This window comes from Convolutriloba macropyga, chromosome 2 (genome assembly GCF_964194025.1).
Source record: "Convolutriloba macropyga chromosome 2, txConMacr16.3, whole genome shotgun sequence".
Taxonomy (NCBI): domain Eukaryota; kingdom Metazoa; phylum Xenacoelomorpha; order Acoela; family Convolutidae; genus Convolutriloba; species Convolutriloba macropyga.
Window position 1 is genome coordinate 67678096 of NC_134469.1, and position 27500 is coordinate 67705595.

Sequence of the window (27500 nt, forward strand, 5' to 3'; positions counted from 1 at the left end):
ATATCGAGCGACTCTGTCAAACACTCTGCAATGTCAAAGAAATAACATGATCATAACTAGGTTCGTTGTATAAACACATAATGTAATTTTTTTCTGGCTTAATGCTGATTTCAAATGTAGTAATGTACGGTAAGAAAGCAGAAGACATTGAAATGAAAATCCAAAATGCCTTAAATAGCGATAATCTGTACTGTCAAAAAATCATGTCGATAAATCATCAGAAACTTAACGTGCCCCTGGTTTCAATTAATTTTTCAGTAAATAAGTTTCTGAGGCGCTGTATCTACTTTTAAGATCTGTCCGCATGTTTTAATGATCTCCGGAAATTATTAATTTTTCACATTGAAAGAGTACTGCTGCCAAAAAATAAATGGGCTTTTATTGTGAGACTTTCAGAAAAATGAAATCACATATATTCTTTTTTGGTTTCATGTACGGCAACAAAATTTCTTTTTTCACTGCATTTGAATGGATATTCTTCGACATCATTAGATAGGGTTGCTTGGTTTCATTTTTCCAATTGATTAGTTTTACTCTGGAGTGATTATCATTGAATGAAATTTTATTACAACGTAAAAAGAAACTTTTAGAGTTGAAGTAGACAGGAAAGCGTTTTAAAGGACATATATTTCAAGCAAGTGCATTCATTAGATAATAGAAAAAACATTAATTGTTTACTGATGGCAACCGACTGTTTTTCCACTTTTTTGTGTTTATGTCAAATTTCGTCATTTTTGTCGCTTTCATGGGTTTTGTTCGTAGAAGCGGTCAATATTGTTATTCAGCATCGACACAATAAATTGGACTGAAATTTTTATTGGCAGCAAGATGGTGTTTTCTTTTTTGCAACAATTTTTTTTGCAAGATTCGGCATTTTCAGAGCTAGGATAAACAATTCTTTGCGGACATGTAGGATGCATCGCCTTCCAAATTTTTTCTTCCGAATATTGCCAGTTCTTACAAGCTCACCAATGGATTTACAAGTTTTCAAAAGATAGCCTTTCAACCTATAAGGCTCTTGAAAGTTAGCAAATCGAGTAACAAGGTTCATACAAGATATCCATTCGTAATGTGACTGTTTTTTTGCTAACAACTTGGAAATTTTCAAAAACTAGTAACTTAAAATGTGAAGGCTTTGCAAATTTTTTACCTAAAACTTGCTATTTCTTTCAAGATAACCATTCTGCCTATACTGTAGGGGAAAAGACATTGAACCATTGCAAAACGTGAATGGTATCATTATCTGTTTATCAACAGATCAACAAAAAGCATCAGAAAATTGGTCTCGTAAGGTTACCAAACTTCTGCAATTATGCAATTCAGACTTCTAAATTGAGCCGGTTAGCGCTTGATCCTTATAGGATACGCGTAATGCGTTCTCCTTTGTTTTGCAATCAAACAGATGTTAAAAACAAAAAAAAGAAAGCTAACCTTCTTGCGAATTTAGAGCACGTTGAGTTTTGTCGGACAAGCTGAGCAATTAATTGCCACTGGCTGCCTTCATTAAATGTAAAAATATGAAATTGAACTCAACCGCAACGAACTCGTAAGAAACTTACAAATTAGCCATTAGACATGCAAGTTGTTATAAGATAGCCATTTGACTCGCAAGTCCTTGCAAACTAACAGCCTTTTGCAAGGAATTCCCAAAATTTTACAAGTTTACCATCCTGCTTCGACTAACAAAGAAGCAAAGTAAAACCACCCAGAGCTGCCCAATTTCCCAATAATTTTAAACCTCTGGATTTTCTCAAAACCCAATTCGAGCAATTTTTTTTCCTGTAAAATGCAGTTTTATGAAAAATGCCGCGTTAGCATGCAAAACAGGAACTAAAAGTAAGTGTCTCAGGTAAAACAAGGAAACGACCTTTTTGCAATCTTTTTTCCCAAACAATCGTTGTTATCATTTTCTAAAGGAGGACCGGCAGGTACAACAGCGGCTAACTTGACCATATCACTTCTCTATGCAATGCAAATTTAAAGTTATTAAGATTATTTCCAATACTTGAAAACGTCATTATTGCGCAGAAAAGTTAAACCCAAGGCTTCAAAAACCAGTTTGTTTAATCGATTTATTTCAAAAAATTTTAAGATCTAAAATTACTTATTAAATGGTCGAGTAAAAAATTGCTCTAATTAAAGTGTTCTATTTTATATTTAGTTGTAGCAATTTCCTAACATACCTTTTGGTGATCCTTTCATCGAAATGTTTGTTATATGTTTTTTTTTCGAAGAATTTTTATACTTTTGAGAACGTTGCTTAGGAAAACTGGGTGACTGCACTAGAATTTTTAGCTTGAAAATTTTACTTCAAATTTTACACAAATCGGAATTTGCAAGTTTTAGGTTTTTTCCCCATATATGTTATTACATCACTGGAAACAAAATAGATCATATATAACCCGGGTCGAAGTTTTAGTGTAATTTTTTGTAAGAAATGCGGTGATTGCTGTGAATGTGGTGAAAATAAATATTTCACCGCATTTCACCGCATTTCTTACAAAAATTCACCGCAAAATTCACCGCAATTCTTACAATAATTCACCGCATCAGTTTTTGTGGCAAAATAATGTAAGAAATGCGGTGAAAGCAGTGAATGCGGTGAAAAAAAATAATTCACCACATTTCACCTCATTTCTTACGAAAATTCACCGCCAAACCTCGACCCGGGAACCGCCTTGGTTCGATCAATATAATCAGTTTCACGTCAGTGTATGTTAGTTAGAGTCAATTTTCTGTGGGTGAGATAATTTTACATCTGCTTAGTTCAATACGACAATAATAGAATCAGGGTAAAATACAATTTGGAATTAAAATAGTGTTTACTGTTGCCATCATTACTCATCAATTAAACGTCAGAGATTGTCAGATAAAAATTTTTTGTGTCCTCAGAATTGTTTATCAACAAAAGTTTCTTGTTTTCGTTATCTCTACGAAATCATCACATCTTCCGTATCTTAATGTAAATAATCGAATTGGTTTCTCCATTGGTTTTGTTGAATTTTATGGGGATCTTGATAAATCAACTTTTGGTTGCCATTTGGAAAAGGTTGTTGTAGAAACTTCTTTTCAATGCAAAGATGTTCTTATCTGTGATGTGCATTTTTGGTTATGTTTGAGATAAGTACACTTCTACTTGTGGCTCGCTTTTCACGCTGGTACGTTGTTATTACTTGGAATTTTAAGTTGACTGAAACTCACAAGAAAGTTTGTGACCAGTATTTGGGTTTACACAAATCGGGTTTACACAAATCAGTTTTTGGGTTTACACTTGTAAGGAAGTCTCCTCAAACTGTCGCAAGTTTTTTTGACTAGAAATTGTTTGCGCCAAACGTACCTTCTATTTCTGGTGTTCTAATTCTTCGTCTCAACTCTACAACACCAGGAAAGTTGCGTCCTTGTTTAAGGTATTTCGATGGGTCATCAGGATTTTAACAAAGGATACGATGAGGTTGCGACTAAAAGCATAAAGTGCAAGCTTCACTGTGGGTACTGCTTTCTCAGTTACTCCGCAAACTCTTTTATCGCAATCGTTTAACTTCTTTTTTGACTCACCGTAATTCAAATTACTGCGTTAAATCACCACTTACAAAGTCAGATCCATTAAATAGACACCAAAAAATTTTGTTTTCCGAAACTTGCAAATCTTTGACTTAGATTTACTTGGACAGCGTCTGATGTTTTGTTTCCCGTCGAAAACAATTCTATCCGTTCTGAAACTTTCTCGATAAAAAATATGATTATGAAATTCATTAACATGGCTGGCTGTAGTACGGTGGAGCAGTTCCCAAAAGGCGTCGTGTGTCCACGTTTTGACGGTTTTGCCTCGATTAGGCCTGTTGAACCATTAACTCCGTTTTCATGGTTTTAGGTACATGTCATCTTGGACTTAGACGTTGAATCACAAATCAAGTCTAATTCCAGCATTACTCTCTATCACACCCCTGAGGGGGCATTTGTGAGTCCTCTCAGCTGTACTTACGAGTAGTATCGTATATATACAGGAAGATCGGGGGGGGGGGGGGGGGAGGGGCAGATCCTTTCGAGATCCTTTCGGCAGAGGGGGATCCCTGATCCCTTAGGGGAGATCTTTTATGTTAAGGAAGTGGTAACTGCCCTACATGTATTTGTCTGGCGGCTTATTGTTGCTATTGGGCTATTAAAAAGTCATTACAGTTTCAACTTGTCTTGCTTATTTGCGGCAAAACCTAACAAAGTAGATTTGAATTAAAGCTGATTTTATACGTTACAACATATAGAATTGAATTGTTATAGAAACTGTTATAGATAAGAGAATTAAACACGTACAAAAGGGTCAAACTGAATACAAAAATAACGCTTTGTTTTGCTAATTAAGAGTCTGATTCTATCGCTTCATAATCAATAAATGGGTTGTACATTGGACGTTTTTCTTCTATCTCATTTTCATCGGCAATTTCATCAGAATCAATATCAGACTCTGTGATTGCGGCGGTTTTTACGAAGCCGGGGTCAGGAATTTCAGCGTTGTCAGTATTTGTTTCAACTGTGGTTTCAATTTTCGTACAACTCTCCAGACGACCAGGAACCCAACGATTCATTATCGAAATTGTTCTCTTCGTCGAAGAAACGATAGTGGAGAATATTTATGTGACCAAACGGCAGCCTATCGATCCCATTGTCAAGAACGTATCGTTTATTGTCGAAAGCGTTGAGGGACACTTAATTAATGGTTACTGTATGGAGTTGGTGGTTGCTAGAAGCTGTTCTATTGTTTTGCGTGCGGATCAAACGACCTTTGAATCTGTCTTGCGTCAGTTGTCGTTGTGCTAATTTTGTGACTGTATTAAAGTATTGAACATTAGGCACAGTCCCAACTAACAAGCTGTATATTGATACGTGTGAGTGTGATGAAAACTAACTTACCAATTGCAATTACTGAGTAGAGTTTCGGCTTGAGAGCACACAATTCTTGAATAAGCACGCTGACAAACTTGCCCATAAATGTCAGAATGATATATTCGTTCACTTTGGGTAAGAGCGGGTGCTGTGGTCGATAGTTAAGGAAGTCGAAAAGTTAAAAAAAAATGAATTTTTTGGCGTATATCTTCATAAACGTCTACTGTATTGGTTCAATCAAGCAGTGAATCAGTATCTGAGTAGAGAACTTTGCAATCACAATTTGGCTTCATCACTGTATAATGGAATTTGAACATGTGTAATTTGGCCAAATCAAGTACAAATGCCCCTACAAAAGTAGGTGTATTCCAATAAATCCGTTTTTTTATTAAATTTTTATCGCAGCCATGCTTTCTCTAAAGATTTTAAATGATTCAAAAGGCAAATTTTGCGTTCGTTGTGGCAAACTTTGAGCATGTCGAACAATAACGACTTGATCACGATTTCTTTTTGACTGGCACGTTTTTCCAATCGTTGAATTATTCATGCCTTTATAGAATTTTTTTTTACCAAAAGCAGTACTGGCAGCAATTCGGAGACTGGTATTTAGATCCATGTAGAGCCGCATCCAGTTGGCTTGCTAAAACTTTAATGCCTTATGAAACTTTATGATTTTGGTCCCCATTGAATTGTAGAATTTTGAAAACTGATAATGTAGCGTGTAGCGGTTTTTAGGCAACAACTTTTGAACGAGTTTTGTCCCAGATGACTTTCCAGGTAACTGCATCTGAACCTTCAAGTGTTTCTGGTAACCGCTCAGCCAAGAATGTTTGATTTTCAGTTTTGATGGCGCCAGAGGGTAATCTTGATGAGCTTCATGAAATTCGGGGGGATATTCAATATCAACTTCAACGATGTATCCATAATGTGCCGTTGACGAATTGTTGAGTACCTCATCGAGCGTGATGTGAGCATTTAGCGCAAAATCCTTCAAGGGCAAATGATCGTTCTGCATTACGCCGCCGTAAAGGTTATTTGCGTCAAGCGTCAACACATATGTTGAGGGCTTAGAAACATCATAGTTCGGCAGATGGCAGTTGTTTGCTTAACAGAGTCGTTGCTCATAGATTGAAGACACTCCTCTGCACATCATTTTCTCTACCAGTTCAAGTTGTTCTCTATCGGTTTGCAAATGCAGGTCGGGTTTGCACACCTTGAGGAAGGCATCTCGTGATAAATTTTATGCTACATAGTTCTTTGCGCAATCTGAACCGTACGTGTCATAGCAGATATTTCTGAAAACCTCAAAGACGCACGCCACAAGCAAAGTGTCACAGATTAGATAAAGGTCGTGGAAGTTGCCCATGCTTTGACAATCAAATTTTGAAAACACTGTGTGACCATGATTGTAGTCGGTTTTGCTGATAGCGACTTCAACGCCATACAACATATTTTTTCATTCCAATAATGGCGGCAACACATTTTCTTCAAAAACATGTTCTGATGTGATGTAGGAATAACAGTAAAAATCATTTTTGACTGAGAAATTGAAAAACGCTATTGGACTAAGATTCATACTTAGGGCGTAGAATGTCAAAGCGATTATCAGGCAGATCAGCTACCAAGGACTCCAGTGATTGGGGCATGAAGTTAAACGAGTCAATTAACCTTATGTGTTCGAAGATGGGTACTTGTTGTCCGGCCTCCAACTCAAAGTTTTTTTATGAACACTCCGACAGAGAGTGATATATAGTTTTTGTCAGTAGAAGCTATAAATTCAAACTTCGTTTCCGGCTCACACTCTGCTAGTGCGAGACATATATGATGAACATCATACTTTTTGATATTGTGACCAATCATTGGCGTAAATTTAGATGTTCTGCGACGAGTGTTACGAGTTGATGCGCGCACCCTAGGAAATGACCATCGTAGTGACAAGGGTCAAGAACAAGCTCAGCCTCATCATTTATTTCGTTTTCACAGATCCCATATATTGTGTAATTTTCTCGTGCTAGAACAGGTCTTAGGAAGGGTCCGTAGAAAGCTCGTTTTTGGTTGTAGATGTCACTCGCCAGTAGGTTTAAAGATTTTACAAATTCATCCAAACAGTTGTCACCTCTTTTGAGTTCAAAGTAGACAGGAGTTGCTTTACCGTGTTCTATGCCTGCAATAGCATAACCACAAGGTTCATGTTTTTCAATTGCAACTGTGTAGGAAATAGAGGGTGAGGATTGTGTTGTATCGGTTTGTACAAGATAAGATTCTGTGTAGAACGATTGGAAGAAACCAGCGTGCTTTTTGGTTTTGGAACTGTAATGAAGTGTTGCTTTCTTTTGACCTAATAATTTCTGCTGCTGCTTGTTCGCTGCACGTTTTAATATGGTTTTGATACGTTTCTTTGTTTGTACACAGATGAAAACAATTTTGACAAATACGCTGCGCTGCACGCTGAGCTGTACCTTTGAAGTATGCAACAAATCGTTCCAGATTCAAGGTGAGAATATAGTGATGAGCATTTCTCATTTTGGAGGAGAAGAAGGTCAATTGTGAAGGATTTATTTGGCTTTTTAAAGACGGAAATCATCACCAAACGTGTTCCTTTGTTTCTGTAAACAAAACAGATTCATGAATAACAATACAGTTTTAACATTTTGATTCGTTCAGCGGGAATATTGGATTTTTATTGACAATATTTAACAAACACTTACCCGAAAACCTTGACGCGAACCTCGTTGGCGTCTTCAAAGTATGGGATCCTGTTTATGGCTTCAGCATCTGATAGTATCCAACTGGCTGTCGTTCCGCATTCTTGTACGTATCTGGATTCGTCTTTTCAGTTCCCGATCGATCTTCTGTCAGCAAACTGATTCGGTTTTTGGTGTAAACCAAACCTTCAATTCTCTAAAAATAACCAACGTCCTGATTGGTTCAATGTGAGAAACGAAATTTCTGGGACACAGTTTCTTTGCATTTAGTTAACTAAAAGATTAAACAGGTGTGAATGAAATCATTCGGCAAGGTTCACAGTCCAATCAATTAAATTAGGAGATGAATGAAACTTCAGAAACAACATTTTTAAATCTCGGATGAGGGTGTCTAGCAATTTATGCTAAATTAGTCCCTACTTTATGCAATCTCTATCATTCGCCAGTGAGGGCGTAGATCATGTTGTATTCAAATCCGTTTGCATATATGATTGGTATTCCGGCCAAAGGGGTATACAATCAGGCCTCATGCAAAGTTGAATTAAAATGCAAAAACCAATGTTTTGCCGTAATAGCCGAGAGACATATGCGTAACTTCTATGCAATATATGCGTAACTTCTATGCAAAATATGCGTAATTTCCATGCAATGACGTGTTTTAGCAGGCTCTATATGGTTAAAGAGATTTATTGGTGTTCTAGCGCAACTGAATATCTATTTTAAGGGATAAAAAAACTGAACTTTACCGGTTTTTATACAAAAACATCGAACAAAAAAACATTTTTGAAAATAGTTTTGAATTTTAGTATAACAAGTCGCATCAATGATTATTGGAGGTTAGAGCAGAATCAGTTGAGGATTGAAAACTTTTGTAAAATTAGGAAAAAATGTTTTTAAAAATTGGTTAAAAAAATTGATTTTTTTTTCTTTTTTTTAACAATTTTTAATGGAACTCATTATTGGCGAACAGCTATCTTCATCATTCTTCATGATCAAAGTTTCACAGCGTGAGATTTTATGAAGACTTGCTTTTACAGAACTGTGTAAAATCCTCGGGAACACGATTTTTCAAAACATCTGGCAGCAATTTGTTTCCAATTGAAAACAGGTGATTGCAAAAACCGTGTTCCCGGCGTGTTTGGCCATGATCATCATCTTTTTTTTCTGTTACAAGGCGGTAAGAAAAACTCATTCTGAGTATTTTTCAGCAAAACAAGCACATCATTGATTTTTTTCAAATTTTCTGAAAAATTGACCTTTTTTTCAGAAAAAAAGCGTTTTTTTCTCTAAAATTTTTTATGAGGTCTTTCTAACGTAACAAAAAAAAGTAGAAAAAACATAGGGATAACTTTGAAAAATTAAAAACTTGCTTGCTTTCAAATTATCTGAAAGAAAAAAACTTTTTCAATATTTAGTTTTTTTTCTGTTACAGATATGAAAAAGTTTATTGGGACCAAAAATTTAAGGCGTGTTGTTTTACATCATATGAGATACTTATCAGTAGTTTCCTCATCAGTCTTCCACTTGTAGGGGGATAGGTAGGGGAATATATGACTTAAAATAGATTTTGTTCTCTGTGACCCGGAAATTCTGCTCCTCCAAAATTTTTGTTCAGATGTTTTTTGGAGAACACTTTGCGCTCAGCAAAATATCCTTTACAGAATTATCCAAATTTTTCGTTTTCATAGTTTTTTCTTGTTTTTCTTCAAAAATTTGCCAGTTTTTCGAGCAATTTGTTGAAAAATGGTTTGAAAATGGGCAAGACGCCACTTCGCATTAACGTTGTTCGAGTCCTATTTTGTAGATCGTATTGTGCTCTATAAAACCATGTTTCTTCATTTTGCAAATATAATCAGTTTTCACAGGTTTTCGAAAAAAATCAACTTGAATTTTGTTCTTCGAAATTTTTTTCAATTTCCGAAAACCAAACAAATAATACTAAATTTTTATTTTGTACACAAAGAGTATTTAATCTCTTTTACAAAATCAAAACAAATTAATCATAGAAATTGACTGAATATTTTTATAAATTACAATTTTTGATTACTCTAATAAGCATTTTTTCAAAACATCAAACTGGTAGTTTATGTTTCCTTTCAGAATTTCTAATCAAAGAGTTTTTCACAGGGTCTAATGGACATTCTTTTTCTTGGCACTAGAGTAAATTTTGGCGTCTCGGATTTTTCAGTTGTTCTTGTTGATGTTGTTGTTGCAACCAAGCTTGAACCGGTCTCTGTTCTTCTGTTTTGTATTACTGCTGTTGTTTCATGCATGTTTTCCAAAATTGTTGTTGGTGTCGTCGAGCCAGACGGTGTTCTGAAGTCAGTCTGAAGTTGACTGGCTGTTGGTAGTGAGCCGAAATTTCATGCAAGTTTCTCCTCTGTACCGAGAGAAAACAGAGACGGTGAGCTCTCGGGAGTCAGAGTGTCACTAAAATTAAAAGTTGGCGTTGAAACACATCCAGGTGTCGGTTTTTGTGACTCGGGTGAAAATTGAAGGCACCATAAACCGGCTAGGTCAATACAGGCCCGAACTACTTCCAACTTGTTTTCGAAAAAAGGCAAGCAGTCACAGTCGTATTCAAATAGAATTGTTCGAATTCTTTTGGCAGCTTCACAATGTCTTTTGAGTAAAGAGGATGTGTTAACGAGAAATGTGGAACGAACCCGCCTAAAGTGATAAAGGTTCAACCGCAATCTTCGCTCTCCTTTTTGTCGGGTGAGGTTGCAATGAATTCAATGAAGATTTTGGGGATCATAAAGTGCTCAAGCGTAGTCAATTCTCCTCTTTCTCGGTTGTTCTTTTTCGTTAAACAAAAACCACAAAGTTTTCTTAAAAGATTTGGTACACAATTGTTCGCTCACAGACATTGTTTTGGTCACTCAGGATATAAATAGACATTTTCTGCGTTTGAAAGAAGTTTGAAGAGATAAAAATGGTTTCTCTTGAACAATTTTGGAAGGCTTTGAAGAGAAGATAAGCAAATTGAATGTTTTTGATAATTGAACAAGACAAAATTTTGAAGGTATTTTAAGAGCAAGGATATTTGTTCGCAAAATTTGACTTCTGCTTGGACAGTAGATTTTTAACAAAGTTAATGAGTTGCTGTTTCTAAACTGAAATTTAAAAAAAATGTAGCGGGGTATTTACCCCCATGTAGCTCATGTGAGTTAACAATGGTTCCAGTGGCCTCTTCTATCTGCCCCCGGCACACCCAAAAGCGAATTATTTTGGCCCGGAATTTTGATAGAAAACATATGTGCTGTATGGCTTTGACTATAACAGATTTAGGCACAAGCCTTAAAACTGCACATGTATTAACAAAATTTAAATCAAAGCCAGGTGTTTTTCATTAATTAGACCACACACGTGTAGCCCACGCATGCCGCCGGCCGGAGGTGATGAGCACCTTGCTTGTAATTGAAACCACACTTTGGTTCCTTTTTACGAGGGAATTTTCACACCTAACACGTATTCACCTCTTATCAGTCAGTTTCTTTAAAACACGTGGTGTTAGGGACTTTTACCAGCGTGTCTTTGTGTGTGTGGGTTAGCAATGCTACGTCAAGAAATTGCCTTGCCCGTGTTGTTCTAAATATAACTCCACGATATGTACATTATAAGGAAAATATACGGACCTCTGAAAACATCTAAATATGTAAATCACGTGAAACACTCTAAAACCAAAATTTTGAACATTTGAATAATTTAACCTTTCCCTATCAATTCAGTACGCTCTACAACAAATGTTCAAAACGAAATATCTAGGGACAAAGTTTCTTTCCGTTTAGTTAATTAAAGGATTACACAGGTGTGAATAATATCATTGCGCAAGGTTCACAGCCCAATCAATTTAATCAGGAGATGAATGAAGCTTCAGAAACAACATTTTTAAATCTCGGATGAGGGTGTCTAGCAATTTATGCTGATTTAGTGCCTGCTTTATGCAAATTCTATCATTCGACAGTGAGGGCGTAGATCATGTTGTATGCAAATGCATTTGCATATATGATTGGTATTCTGGCCAAAGAGGTCCACAATCATGTCTTATGCAAAGTTGAATTAAAATGTAAATACCAATGTTTTGCTGTAATAGCCGAGAGACATATGCGTAACTTCTATGCAATAAATGCGTAACTTCAACGCAATATATGCGTAATTTCTATGCAATGACGTGTTTTAGCAAGCTCTATACGGTTAAATAGATTTATTGGAGTTGAGTTCTAGCGCAACTGAATATTGTTTTTAAAGGATATAAAAAATTGATTATTACCGTTTTTTTAAACAAAAACATCGAACAAAATATGGCAGCCATATCTTTCCAATTGAAAACAGGTGTTTGCAAAAACCATGCTCCCGGCGGGTTCTGGCCATGATCATCATTATTTTTATTTTTGTTACAAGGCCGTAAGAAAAACTCATTCTGAGTATTTTTCAGGAAAACAACCACATCATTGATTTTTTCATGTTTTCTGAAAAATTGACCTTTCTTTCAGAAAAAAGTGTTTTTTTTTCTCTAAAATTTTTTATGAGGTCTTTCTAACGTAACACCTTCAAAAACTAGTAAAAAACATAGGGATAACTTTGAAAAACTAAAAACTTGCCTTCTTTCAAATTACCGAAAAGAAAAAAATTTTTCAAAATTTAGTTTTCACAAAATTTTTGGTTTTTTAAAAATAGTTTGTTTTTGTTACAGATATGAAAAATTTTATTGGGGCCAAAAATATAGAGCGTATTGTTTTACATCATATGAGATACTTATCAGTAGTTTCCTCATCAGTCTTCAACTTTTAGGGGGATAAGTAGGGGAATATATGACTTAACATAGATTTTGTTCTCTGTGACCCCAAAATTTTGCTCCTCCGAAATTTTTGTTCAGATGTTTTTTGTAGAACACTTTGCACTCAGCAAAATGTCTCCTTACAGAAATATCCAACTTTTTTGTTTTCATAGTTTTTTTCTTTTTTTTCTTGTTTTTCTTCAAAAGTTTGCCAATTTTTCGAGCAATTGGTTCAGGAAATGGCTTGAAAATGGGCAAGACGCCACTTCGCATTAAGGTTGTTCGAGTCGTATTTTGTAGATCGTATTGTGCTCTATAAAACCATGTTTCTTCATTTTGCAAATATAATCAGTTTTCACAGGTTTTCGAAAAAAAAATCAACTTGGCTCTTGTTCTTCGAAATTTTTTTCAATTTCCGAAAACCAAACTAATAATACTAAATTTTTATTTTGTACACAAAGAGTATTTAATCTCTTTTACAAAATCAAAACAAATTAATCATAGAAATTGACTGAATATTTTTATAAATTACAATTTTTGATTACTCTAATAAGCGTTTTTTCAAAACATCAAACTGGTAGTTTATGTTTCCTTTCAGAATTTCTAATCAAAGAGTTTTTCACAGGGTCCAATGGACATTCTTTTTCTTTGCGCTAGAGTAAATTTTGGCGTCTCGGATTTTTCAGGTGTTCTTGTTGATTTTGTTGTTGCTACCAAGTTTGAACCGGTCTCTGTTCTTCTGTTTTGTTTTACTGCTGTTGTTTCATGCATGTTTTCCAAAATTGTTGTGGTTGTCGTCGAGCCAGACGGTGTTCTGAAGTCGTTCATGCAAGTTTCTCCTCTGTAACGGGGGATAACAGAGACGGTGAGCTCTCGGGAATCACAGTGCCACTAGGATCAGAAGTTGGCGTTGAAACACATCCTGGTGTTGGTGTTGGTGAAAGTTGGTGTTGGTGTTGGTGTTCCTGGAAGTTTTGGTGTTGGTGTTGGTTGGATTCGGGTGAAAGTTGAAATCCCCATAAATCGGTTAGGTCATTACAGGCCCGAACTACTTCCTACTGGTTTTCGAAAAAGGGCACGCAGTCGCAGTCGTATTTAAATAGAATGGTTCGAGTTTCTTTTGGCAGTGTCATAATGTCATACGGGTAAAGAGGATGTGTTAACGACAAACGTGGCACGAACCCGCTTGAAGTGATAAAGGTTCCACGGCAATCTTCACCCTCACTTTTTTCGGGCAAGTTTGCAGTGAAATTAATGAAGGTTTTGGGTATCATAAGGTGCTCAAGCGTTGTCCTATTCTCCTCTTTCTCGGTTGTTCTTTTCGTTAGATAAAAACCACAAAGTTTTCTTAAATGGTTTGGTAGACAATTTTTCGCTCTCAGACATTGTTTTGGTCGCTCAGGATATGAAAAGACATTTTCTGCGTTTGAAAAAGTATGAGGAGATAAAAAATGGTTTTTCTTAAACAATTTTAGAATGCTTTGAGTAAAAGATAAGCAAATTGAATGTTTTTGACAACCGAAAAAGAAAAAGTTTTGACGGGTTTTTAAGAGCAAGGGTATTTGTTCGCAAAATTTAACTTCTGCTCAGACAGTAGATTTTCAACAAAGTTAAAGAGTTGCTGTTTCGAAACTGAAATGAAAATTTGTAGCGGGGAATTTACCCCCATGTAGTTTATGTGAGTTAACAATGGTTCCAGTGTCCTCTCTTATGTGTCCCCGGCACACCCAAAAGCGAACTATTTTGGCCAGGAATTTTGATTGAAAACATATGTGCTTTATAGCTTTGACTATAACAGATTTAGGCACAAGCCTTTAAACTGCACATGTATTAACAAAATTTAATTCAACGCCAGGTGTTTTTCATTAATTAGACCACACAGGTGTAGCCCACGCATGCCGCCGGCCGGAGGTGATGAGCACGTTGCTTGTAATTGAAACCACTCTTTGGTTCCTTTTTACGACTGAATTTTCACACCTAACACCCATTCCCCTCTTATCAGTCAGTTAATTAATTTAAAATTTACCTAATAGTTGACTACGTTCTACAACAAAATTTTCAAGCTGATTTGATGCAAAAGCCTTTCACTGCAAGCAATGACAAAGAGTACAGTGATCGCTATTACGATATATCTAAAACAGAAAAAAGATTGATAAGAGCTATTCTCAAAAACTAAGAAAACACCAAGACATATGTCTTTTTGAAACTTTTTAGGAGAAAAAAAATGAATATGAATTTGAACAGAGAAGTCCCCTTACAACAGATGAGTTTGACAAATTTATGAAAAAAGTGGCACGATACGAAATTAAGTGCCAGAGTCAGAAGGGAAAAAAGAGACTTCTGCTTCTATAAAACGGTGGCTAAAAAGCCTAAACTAACGGAAAAAGATTCTGGACACGAATCAGCCTCCTCATCCTCGGCTGCTTCCGCAGAATAATCAAAATGGTTGAAGCGGTCTTTGAACAATTGCTGGGTTACCTCAAACAATTTCAGAAGGCGTTCAAATTTTCAGTTTGCGATGAAAAACGGAATTAAATGGTGTAAAAAATATGTTATGTTTTGCACTTTAAAAACTAATTATTACCTTTCATTGGTGGAATCATCAGGCGTGACAAAGTCTTCAGACAAATCAAAGTTGAAAAAAAGCTATACAATGCCTTGTATCTACACGACTTTCAAGATTTTGTTTGGCAATTCAAATACCCTAGAACTGAATGGAGAAATTTTTCGAAAGCTTGTTTGGGCGCTTGAATACAACAAAAATTTGAGCGTAGACTCAATTCAGAAACTGTTGCCAAACTTCTCTAACGTAGCTGCTAATCAAAAGGTCAACAACAACAACAGCACCGACGTGACTGTTGAATAAAGACAGTCAACGACGACTACAGCAAGGAAGCATCTCACAGTTTCAACTCCATCCAAAGTCATTGCAAAATTGCATTACAAAGTCTAATAACCGACAAACTCAAACTGATAGCTTCGTAAGTGAATAACTGATAAGCTTCGCAAATATTTAGCCGAAATTTCAGCCAAAAAATTTAAATCAAAATAGTCAGCAATACTTTTTCTCTTTAAAACTAAAATCAAAGGTACTACTGTTAACAATTTTTACATATTTTTCCAAAATGGCCTAAATTTTAAGCAAAAATTTCGGAAAATGTGAATAAAATATTAACGCAAATCGGCCTAGAATTTAAACTAAAAAGCCTAAAATTCTAAACCACAATAACTCGCTCTAGAAAACGAATTTAAAATAAAGTCTTTTTAATTCCATATTCTACGCTGGAGGGGCTTTTTAATGATACCACTCACAACTCTCTGCAATGAATATATCGATCGACCAAAATTAGCTGAACAAAAAAACCCAGTTGAGTACATAGTTCCTCCCCCCTCAATGTCTGAGAGGTCTATAGAACAAAAATAGCGCCAGGTTAAAATTATAATTAGAACTAAGGTTAGTGTTTTGGCTTTTTACGACTCAATATCAGGGATCGTCAGGCAAGTTAATCTTTGTCTTTTTGAAACTTTCATAGTTAGAGCTTCTAAGGTTCTCGATGTTTCTACGAAGCCTTCATAAGAAGAACGCTCAACAGAGATTGATTCTAAATATAGATTTTCCCATTCAATCTTGATGATAATATTACAAAATCTCTTTTGTGTTAGTTTGATTTAATGGATTGTTTAAGTTTAAAGTGATTTCCACAAATTAGAATGAATCTGTATAGCTAATCTGTATGTACGGCTTAGGTAACTTTGTCATCAAGGCTTCCGAGATTTTTATTTCAATTTCATAGACTTTTAGATTTAATTCATCTGAAAACAACGTGCCTGATCAATTCAGATGTTTTTGCAGATTTTTTCTCAATGTTAGGGTCAGTTAGCTGAATTGTCAGCTTAATTGAATCTGGACGGGGTTATGAGGACCTGCGCAGTTTTGTTAGCATTGCTGTACCTTTCAGAATCTAGCAAACCATTATCCAAATCACAAAATGGCCGGCAATTTTGATCATTAGAACAATTGAAGCCGAAATTGGAGCATGGAATGCAATTTGACCCATTTAGTATGATTTAGTGGGCTCATGATTAGATTTTAAATTGACGTTAAGAAATCGAAATCTTTAAACAAACTCTCCCATGTTGTCACTACTAATTGGGACTGAAATACTTGATGATTTTTTTACGGTTAATAACTACTCACAATTCGTCTCCAAACTGTCAACTTTACGTGAAAACAGTGACAATTAAAATATTATACATTCTTGTTATTGTGCCAATTAAGTGTTCACGAATGATGCATGTAAACTATTCTTAGCAAAAAAGGGTTAGATATATCGGATAGCAAAAATGGGAAAAGTATATGTCCAATGCAAATATAGTTCAATCATTTACTACAAACTCATATCTAGCGATCGCCGAATTGGCCGACAGGGGGTTTAGTCGACAAACAAGAATCAAGTATTTAAGCCGACAACCCGAGCGCACATCAATTGTAACGGCTGTACGAAATAGTGATAATTTGACAAATTCGATTTTTCGACCAATCAGAAATAAGCGTCGACATATATTTTTCATTTTCCTTGTTGGCTAAGCTCCCTGTCGGCCAATATGCCTAGCACCTTCATATCTATGCAGTACATCTTTTAGTAACGTACCTCTCTAGTAATAAAAGTTCTCAGGTGTGCATCGTGTTCAGAATAATAGGCATAGCATTCATCAATCAAGTTTTATTTAGTCACACACAAATTGTTGTGGGCGTCTTGATTATTATTACTATTATTATTATTATCATCTTCTTTCAAATTTCACGAGCAAGTTAAAAGAGTCCGATTGTAACTGCTACAACTGGAAATCAATCTTTATAAAAGGCATCAAAATAATCGGAATTTGCTTTAAGACTCACATAAAAATTAGATTACAATCCAATGTCCCAAATATCAACATAAAGTTATTGGTATACACTCTGATATGCGTTATGGTTGTTTACAAATAACCCCCCACTCCACTTTCCCCATCCCATCCCCATCTTTGATAAATAAATGTTCAAACAATGTGTCCCCCCCCCCCCCCCCAACGCTGCCTGGAACTATGAAGTCCCCGCAATGAAAAAAGAGAAAATGGAAAATGGTTTTGCGCGTATAATAACTACACAACCATGAACTTATATTAGCAAAAAGCATGAATTGCGAATAACAACAATAATAATAAATAATAAAGACTGTATATATGCTTCACTTCAAGTTAATATGAGAGGGGGAAGTTGGCGAACATTGTTGTTAATGAGAATTGGGCTTAAATCTCAGTCAGAAATACCCTTGAGGGCGGGTCTGTCCATTCCAGTCTTTTTTTGTTTGTTCTCTTTGCTTGCCTGTGGTTATCAATGTAAATTTAACGCGTGGGTGTGCTGTTTGATGCAACGCCTTTATATTTGTTCACGCCCTCTCTGTCGATGCCTCCTTGTAGGTGAGGTGTTCGTCTAGCAGATGCCCCCGAAGCCAGTGTCGGCTCGCATCAGCTTCCGACAGTTGTATCGGTGGCGTCCCCTTTTGATCATGTTGACTGCATTAGCAATTGCTGGCCGAGGCTCGGTCGAATCCTGCATATAAAACTGCATATAAAGTCTATTTCACGACCAAAAACAGGCACTTTTGCATATAAACTGAAGTTGATAACAATCAAATCAGATCTATAAAATTATACCAAACGCATTTGAGATCAAAAATGCCTACTGTTACCATTTTTTGGTCTCACGCAAACGGAAATGATAGGTCTTCAAACAATTCTGAAGAGTGCCTATTGGACCAAAACAAAAGTAATAAACTCAACTGTACAGTAACAATAAAACAGATCTCGAAAACGTTAAAAATCTGGTAAATAATAGTTTTTTATCCAGTCCATGCGAAAAACAAAAACAAAATTTTCTGCACAAGTTCACAAAAAGGGGGCACATGGTTTAAACTACACGTATGTCATAAGGGTTTTCAAACTGAATTTTGGCCGTGATAATATGTTCGGTTGCGATAGTTTCATATCAAGTCCCGCGGGCCGCTAAGGCAGAGCCATGACCCGTCAGGCATGGCCAAACGCGTCAAATGCACAGCTCTTGAAAATTCAAGTGGGGGTTCATTTCCTCGGGGGGGGGGGGGGGTCCTATCCCGTAGGTTTTTCCGAGAACCGATGAGATAAGCAAGAGGGTCTTGGATTACAAAGTCATAGTACTGGATTATCAATTTAGTCTTTGGATATAATGAATCGGTAATGATGTAATATGACGCACAGGTCCGGGATGTCTATATCGGAAAAAAAACACAAGTCATTTAAAGCATTAATGAATCACTCGCGAAAAAGGCGGCCAACCACAAATTTAAACTCATTTTCAAATGTTCTAGGCTTTCAGTAACCAATGGCATTGATTTGCTTTAAAAAACGAGCAATCAAAACGATCGTTCACTTTCCATGACATTGGTCTACAAAATGCTGAATCCGACTCGTTATTAATTTTATTTCGATGTCCATTTTAGTGAATGTAGAAGTAATTTTTGATCTTTTTAATAAATTGATCATGGGACATTTTCCATCATTTTGAGACATGAGTTACTCTTGTCGTCGACTATTAAAACATGATTTAAACCTGTGAGGAAAAAAGATCAAACAAGTTTTGACCCATTTTAAAACAAAAAAGTGAGTTATGATCATACCAAGAAATCCACGCTGTTTCCATCATTCTACTCTTTTTAATACCGATGCGCTCATTTTCTATTTCACATTCAAACTTTGTTTAGCTTACTAAATTCTTTTTTACATATTAAGAGGCTAATTCTTACTTTTATATTGTGTGTTAGAGTGCGTTTTGGTGACCCGTATGTGAATTGCGAAACAAAACAGCCAAAACGTCAATATATGGGCAGTAAATCTAATAACATATCGAATGGCTGAATCGAAGGAAAAAAATTGATAGCGATTAACTTATCTTGAAAGTTTTAAATTGGAAAACGGGATTTCATTGATTTAATAGCTTTCATGCAAGAACACACACTAAAAGATCTTCTTAATGGATTAAGTGTTGTTCACAAGAACACATATTGAAACCTTAAGTTCTATACGAAATAGTATGAGGTGGACGGGAGAAGAACAAAATCAACCAAAGTATTCATGAACTCTCTTGTGACATACTTAGAAGGCAAAAAACTGCATTCTGAAAAATATTATATATTCGGAAAATAATATCGCAGATGATTACGTATTAAGAATAAAAATATTTTAATCTAATTTTTTGACATCTATTTTTGAAACATCTGATTTCATGTAAGCGCCACATTTTTTGTGGATTGCAATATAATATGGGTGTTATACTTGAATGAATTGACTTTTTCAAGTTGATCGTAGAATTTTATTATAAAATAGAAGAAACAACACGCTGCCATTAGTTGAAGTAATGAAAAAAACATTGCAAAAACTTTGAAAACTTTTTACCTTCAAAATGAAAACTTTACCTCCAACGAAACTGTTAATAGGCTTGGCTCATACATAAAAATGATATTGGTCGTACTTTAGCTTATAACGTAAGGATCTGTCAATTTTTTGTTCTAAATTTAGGGAAAGTATATGTTTGTTTGGCTTAAATGGAGGATTTTTACGGACATTTTCGTTTTTTAAAATCTCATCCACAATTGTTCATGAATTCGAAAAATTGTCTTTAACTGAATCAATAGTTTCTTAGCTTTTTTAAATATACCGATTATTCCCTCTGCATAAAAGCAGCATTCTAAAAATTTGTGTTGTTTAAAACTTGATAGAAGCTACGAAAAATCTATGAAAAAACGTGAAAGCGCTCGATGGATGAAGCTTATTGAAGAATTGCACTCGGACACAACGGCAGGCTTCCTACGTTTCATGTGTTCAGATAAATGACAGCTCTAAATAAATTGAATCGTCAGTTCTCGTTGGTTTTACCTCATCAATCCAAAAATTGGGTTTGGTTGTTTTTCTTGTTTTTAGTAAGTTTTGTTGACTTTTAACCAAAATTTTGTGATTTTTAAGCGTAACAAGGTTTGGTTTTTGTCCATTTCAAACAAAAGAGAAGTCAATTTTCAAAAATTGGGTATGTACAAAATAAGAAATTTTTAGAAAAATGCGAACACCCTTGTATTGGGTCCAAAACATGGCGAATGTTATATAGTGCACCTAAACGTTTCACTAGAAACATTAATCAGACAGCTTAGTAAACAAAAAAATATTACTTGGCAAATGGCGGATGACTCGAGTGAAATTACTTGATCATTTTGTCTCTATTTTATTTGGCCAAATTTTAGATTTGAGATTATCAGCCTGTGTGTACTTTTCTGACAATACGGAATTTTAGTTCAATTTTGAATCAAGTTTGTTTCTATCTGTCACAAATTTTTACGATGCGTGTTTTTGGGGGCGCTTGGACATCAGGGACCAGATTTTATCACCTATGTCAACGCTATTGGTCACTTTTGCTTTCTTGTCCAGGTTTGCTGTATCTACTAACTTAGATAATTTCAATTATTAGACAGAAATAAAAGAAAGCCTAACGGGCGATTAAATTCAGAAAAACCCTCAAAATATTTATTTTGGTTCAACAAAAAATCGAGCCGTTGTTTATCTACTCATATAGCAGTTCAAAGGAGCAATTTAGTCTTTGGAATGGGTCTCAAGCAAAAAACCAATAAAAATTCGAGCTCTAATTTTGAGTCCAATTACATGCTCAAAACCGTAGAAATGGATTACGTTTATCTGTTAAAAAATGCGACAACATTTATGCTTCATTCTTCGCCGTTTTCGTAACTCATTTCATAATGAAAAAAGGCTACGCAAAACGAAAAATGGTGACAAAATATTGAAACAAAATTTTTTTGACATTTGCCACTTAACGAAGTTTACGGAGTTATGCATCACAAAATTTTTAGCATTTAAGGGACTATAACATCGGAATGAAAAATCGAAAATGTTTGATTACTTTGTTAGCAAAACATATATGTATTCCGAAAGAAAATTGAACCGAAGGATTATTCCTATGACAAAAACCGACGATATTAACTAAAACGATCAACAGCGACACTGGATCTTTTCCGTTTGTGTCCCCTCAGTTCGTTATGCTCCCCCAGTTGTAGAGCACGTGCCTTTTAAAAACGTAAATACCCCCTCCTCCACGTGAACTAAATTATTAAACCTGTGCCACTACAATGATACTTACTTCTGACAGCCTAATACTTACTAATAACAGCCTTTATAGCCTAGCAGGATGTGGGATTAGACAGAAAATATAAAAAACTGAAAATGGCGAGATCTTGATATAATTTCTTAGGAACTCCTCACTTACCACGTAAAAATATGGCATGTGCGGTTGGGGGTGCATATAATATGCACCCAATAAGCTGGGGGGGGGGGGGCACAAACGGTAAAGATCCGCGAATTTGTCAAATTTTTTGTCTGACCACTAAAAATTCGGCAGCTGATATTCGAATTTTAATTACAAATCGTACCTATATGGATGCAAAGTGTTTAAGGGAAATCAAATTCAAGCCCCGTTAGGGACTTACTAAGCTTGGTGAAACTAAGTTTAGTGAAATTCATTATTATTATTAATATTGATCCTAATGAGATCAAATAAAGTTCATAAATGCAATTGCAATTTCATTGCCAATATTTTATAACTCGCCTTCCAGGTTAGGTCAGATGTGGGTACCATTCCCCACACCGGATATGTTTCATCGCTAACTGCTTCCTCTGTGGGGTCCAGAAAGCTGCTATCCAGAGCCACCGCCGATATTGGGTCCCAGTATAAAGGCTCCGGATCTGATTGGCCAAAAGATGTGGCCTCTCGCTTTAAGGCTAGAAACTCGACACTCGGATGGGTTGCGTAAGCGTAGGCCTCGTCGCGTGGCACGATTTGATTGGCTGAAGGGTGGCTGCGAAGGTATTGACGCTGAAGGGACCTATCTGCGCGAACCATAGCACTACTGCTGATTAGAATAGTGGATACCAATGAGGCTGTGGAGAGAATTTGCCAGGAGAACACTGAAACAGAGAGAAATAGATCAAAATGAATCCAGGCTGCAGATATTGGATATTGAAGGCAGTGAAATTGGATTTTAACTCGCTCATTGTTCCAGTCTTGTGTGAAAAAAAATCAATTAATAAAATAACAGACAATTTGGATCTTTTCCATTTGTGCCCCCCCCCCCCAGTACAGATCACGTGTCATTACATAGTAATTATCATTCAAAATACGGCACGTGCGTCTGGGGGTGCAAATAATATGCGCCCACTAAGCGGGGAAGGGAGGCACAAACGGAAAAGATCCCACCATTGTTTTTTCAAAAAATTGTTATTGAAATGTCCCCCACGTGAACAAAATTATTGTTCACATAAAATACAATGTGCCACTACAATGATGCTTACTTTTGCACTGATAACGGCCTGTATAGCCTAGCAGGATGTGGGATTAGACAGAAAATATAAAAAACTGAAAATGGCGAGTCCTTTTGACAAATCCTGATATAACTTCTTAGAACCTCCTGAATTTTTTTGTGATAAATCGTTTTAGATTTTTTAAGGGTAAATAAATAACATTAGAAATTGTAGAATTCAAAATGCACAGTGGAAAAAGAGCTGAGTAGAATCAACCTGTTAACGTGTCTTCGAGATCGCTATGCTAATTCAATGTCAACAGCATTAAAGTGAGCTTAAATATTTTGGATAAATGGATAGCGACCCCACAGTCTCTTAATCGGTTGCAATACTGCCTCCAGTGATCCAGTTGGTCCACAATGGAGAGTTTTACTAAGTTGTTTTAAAATGATACGCAATTTCAAGCTCACTTCTATAATAAAACTATTGCTGTATTTGGTATGCAATTGATTCCGAAAATAACAGGGCAAAAACTATATGAAACGTTGGTCCTAGCGTTTATAGAGTACAATGTTAATATGTATACCCTGATTGAATAATAAATAATCAACGGTTTGGATTGTTTCTCACACAACTAATTTTTTTCCTTACAGACTAGCGCTACTACCAAATGGAACTTGAACTAAATAAACACAAATTCAACAAAATGGCTTATTTTGTGGAATGTGATAAAAAATTTTGTGACCAGATCCCAAATTGTCTGCTTTGTAGAAAACGAGACTTTAAGAGTGGGGAAAATGGTGAAAAAATTTGCCGCCCTATTCCACAATGAAGCTTATGAGCAAGTTTTCGGAAAATTTAATTTATCCATTTAGCATTGATTGAGCTGGAGCGACCGTAATCCATCTTCAATGCTATTTGAAATTGCCGCCCAGAACCGATAAATGAATTAAAGAAATATGATAACAATTTTTTCAGTATCTGTGCAAAATTTTACAAATTAACCAAATTAAGAAAGTTGTTCACTCTCTTTTTCGCTCACCCATTTACCTAAATGAATAATCAAGACTTTGGCGTTATGTTTCCAGAATTAAAAATATCTAATCGTTTTTCATACAGAGGGCTATTTCAAAAGTTAATAATTTCTGATCACATTTCAGACAGCCTTATTTTTCAGAAAACAATAACTACTGATCAATATCATACAGAAGTATTCTTCTAGAAAAAATAATATCTGATCGATTGCATACAGAGGGATTTTTAATAAGAGAAAATAGTTTTGGAATATAAAGAAATGTTTTCTGAATTTAGTGAACACCCAGTTTGCATTAGCCTATACTGATTTAATATGCCAGCTTTAAAAGTTGGTCATTTCTAATTGATTTAAAATAATTAAAATTATTATAGCAGTTTTCTTGAAACCCTATAAAACAGAACTCTTTACTACAATAAATTATGTAAGAGCTATAAATTGTGATATAGAAATTCTTTGCTAAAATTGATTGAATGTGGTTGTTTGTTTGATTAAATATATATTATACCATCAAATGTGTGATGTACAACTCATAAGGATGTTTAACTCATAAAGTAGTTTGTATATCAATGTACTATGTAGCTTGAATATTCCGGACTTTTTTTCTGCTCCCGGCTCAGTTTATTTTTTAAGCGTTTTTAACGTCAAAGTTTTTATGAATCTTCAACACAGTTTGGAAATTTTTAAAAATGGTTTGGGAAAAATTCAATACAATTTCGGAAATTTTCAAGATAGTTTTCGAAATGTTTGGTGTATATTGGGAAATCGTCAATACGATTTGGTAATTTTCAAGACAACTTGAGAAATCTTCAATACCGCTTGGGTAATTTTCAATACAATTTGTGAAATCTTCAATGAAGTTTTGGAATTTTTCAAGAAAACTTGAGAGATCTTCAACACTTTGCAAAATCTTCAATACGTTTTAGGAAATTTGCAATGCAGTTTGGGAAATAAATCTTCATTATAGCTCGGGAAAAATTTAATACATTTTGGGATCTCCACAAGACAGTTTGGGAAATCTTCAATGAAGTTTTGGTATTTTTCAAGAAAACTTGAGAGATCTTCAACACTTTGCAAAATCTTCAATACGTTTTAGGAAATTTGCAAAACAGTTTGGGAAATAAATCTTCATTATAGCTCGGGAAAAATTTAATACATTGTGGGATCTCCTCAAGACAGTTTGGGAAATCTTCAATAAGTTTTCGGAAATTTACAACACAGTTTGGGCATTCTTTAAATTGGCTACACATATCTGGGAGATTAGTTATTCCGAGATCTGCAACGGTCACTAGTGTTCTTGATTTGAGTTTTATGTCTAAATGTATTGGGCTCCCTTGAACCAATTAAACTGAGGCCAATTTATACAGATAAATTTGCTCCATTCACAGTAGCTGTCGGATACTAACAGCAAAATTTATTAAACAAAAGGGTATATATATATATCCTTTATAAAGGGTATATGTAAAGGGTATATATATATATATATATATATATATATATATATATATATACATATATGTAATGGAATTTAGGAATCCTATAAAACGGATGATAGCAACTTTCAGCAAGAGTCTTAAAAGAAAGTTCGAAGCATTATTTGAACACTTTCTCATTTTTTTATTTGTTTTTGAGGTGATTTTCGAATTGATTTGTCTTCATCAGTATAAAGACGTTTTGCCTAAATAATTTGATCGCCATGAAAATGGTTAAACAAGGAGTCTCTTTCGGTAAAAATGAACAAATGAAGAGAAAAACGTTTTTATTTGGTTTCTCATTGTTCCTTCAAACAGTTCTTTTAGTTTTTAAAAACAATTGACTTAAATGAATTTCAAAAGTGATCAGTTATCGCGAGACTCAAATCATCAAAAATTGGCATAACTTTAAAGAAGCAAACTTGGCAAGAACTTTCCTAATTGTTGCTTGAATTGTTTACTTTTGCGAAAGGTTTTTAATTTTCTCTAAAAGTTTCTTAATTTTGAACTACCAATGTTTGTCTTAGTTTGAAATCCGAGGAGAGAATGAAAATGAAATACGAAAAATTGTTACTAAGCCGTAAAAATTTTCTCTTCTAGGCCCTGTTAGTTTGCTATCTCTAATCTTTTGAAAAACGGGGAAACTGGACTTCTCTATTTTCACAAATTAGTGAATTTAATTTTCATTGTAATTGAGGAAAAGTATATTATTTCATAAATAAAATAAAAAAGTTCTCCGAGAAACTAAAGATCACAATATATGTTAATTTGATTTTTTTTGTGCATTTTAGGATACTTTCCAATTTAAAGTCTCTGATTTAATTAATGATAAAAGCTATATTAACAAAAAAATAAAAATAACAATAATAATAATAATAATAATAACAATAATAATAATAATAATAATAATAATAATAATAATAATAATAATAATAATAATAATAATAATAATAACAATAATAACAATAATAATAATAATAATAATAATAATAATAATAATAATAATACTAATAATAATAATAATAATAATAATAATAATAATAATAATAATAAAAATAATAATAATAATAATAATAATAATAATAAAAATAATAATAATAATAATAATAATAATAATAATAATAATAATGATAAGCATAGTAATAATATGTGTTTTTTTCTGCCAATGTTTGTCTTAGTTTGAAATCCGAGGAGAGAATGAAAATAAAATACGAAAAGTTGTTACTAATCCGTAAAAATTTTCTCTTCTAGGCCCTGTTAGTTTGCTATCTCTAATCTTTTGAAAAACGGTGAAACTGGACTTCTCTATTTTCACAAATTAGTGAATTTAATTTTCATTGTAATTGAGGAAAAGTATATTATTTCATAAATAAAAATAAAAAGTTCTCCGAGAAACTAAAGATCACAATATATGTTAATTTGAATTTTTTTGTGCATTTTAGGATACTTTCCAATTTAAAGTCTCTGATTTATTTAATGATAAAAGCTATATTAACAAAAAAAATAAAAATAACAATAATAATAATAATAATAATAATAATAGTAATAATAATAATAATAATAATAATAATAATAATAATAATAATAATAATAATAATAATAATAATAATAATAATAATAATAACAATAATAATAATAATAATAATAATAATAATATTAATAATAATAATAATAATAATAATAATAATAATAATAATAATAATAATAATAATAGTAATAATATGTGTTTTTTTCTGCAGACTATGAAATAAGGTTTTAAATAGTTGATTTCATCTGTGCAGGCAGCTTGACGGAGGTCATCTAGATTGTCGTTTATGGGATGACTACCTAATCCCGTTGAACTGCATGTTTTACTGAATAAGCGATTTTTGTTTCTTTTTTTTGAAAAGAACGGATACAATGTGGTAATTCTCTGCAACATTTTTAATCAAATTGATAGTTATTATTGTTTCTTTAACATCAGAGTATTAAAAACTTTCCTCATACTTAAACAAAACTCTCACTTTTAATATCAACATACGGTTTCCCCGATGGAATTTGTGATGAAATTTGCCGTGCCGCTATAGCGGAACGTAGAATTTGGTGCGCATTTTGTCGTACGGTTTCTCACTACCCGTAATAAATTCGAGCTAATAGCTCAAAATTGCTCAAATCGGGGAAATCGTATTTGAGTCCAAACGATGTACTAATCCCCTTGAACTACGGTTTTTACCCACTACAAAATAGGATCTTTTGGAAACCATATGACAAAAATTGGC

General features: G+C 34.4%; 2 protein-coding genes across 2 annotated transcripts in view; both read right to left on the bottom strand.

Annotated features, from left to right (window-relative positions):
- The window catches only part of LOC142334636 (E3 ubiquitin-protein ligase AMFR-like), a 172188-nt gene that overhangs the window by 68082 nt on the left and 76606 nt on the right, over positions 1-27500 (bottom strand). The gene's annotated exons all lie outside the window — the stretch shown is intronic.
- Positions 17476-22439, bottom strand: LOC142335417 (uncharacterized). The gene is made up of 2 exons (XM_075383895.1): positions 22046-22439; positions 17476-17956 (listed from the first exon to the last, which is right to left on the bottom strand). Exons 1-2 carry the CDS (start codon positions 22337-22339, stop codon positions 17837-17839), a joined length of 414 nt encoding a protein of 137 aa, XP_075240010.1. The 5' UTR covers positions 22340-22439; the 3' UTR covers positions 17476-17836.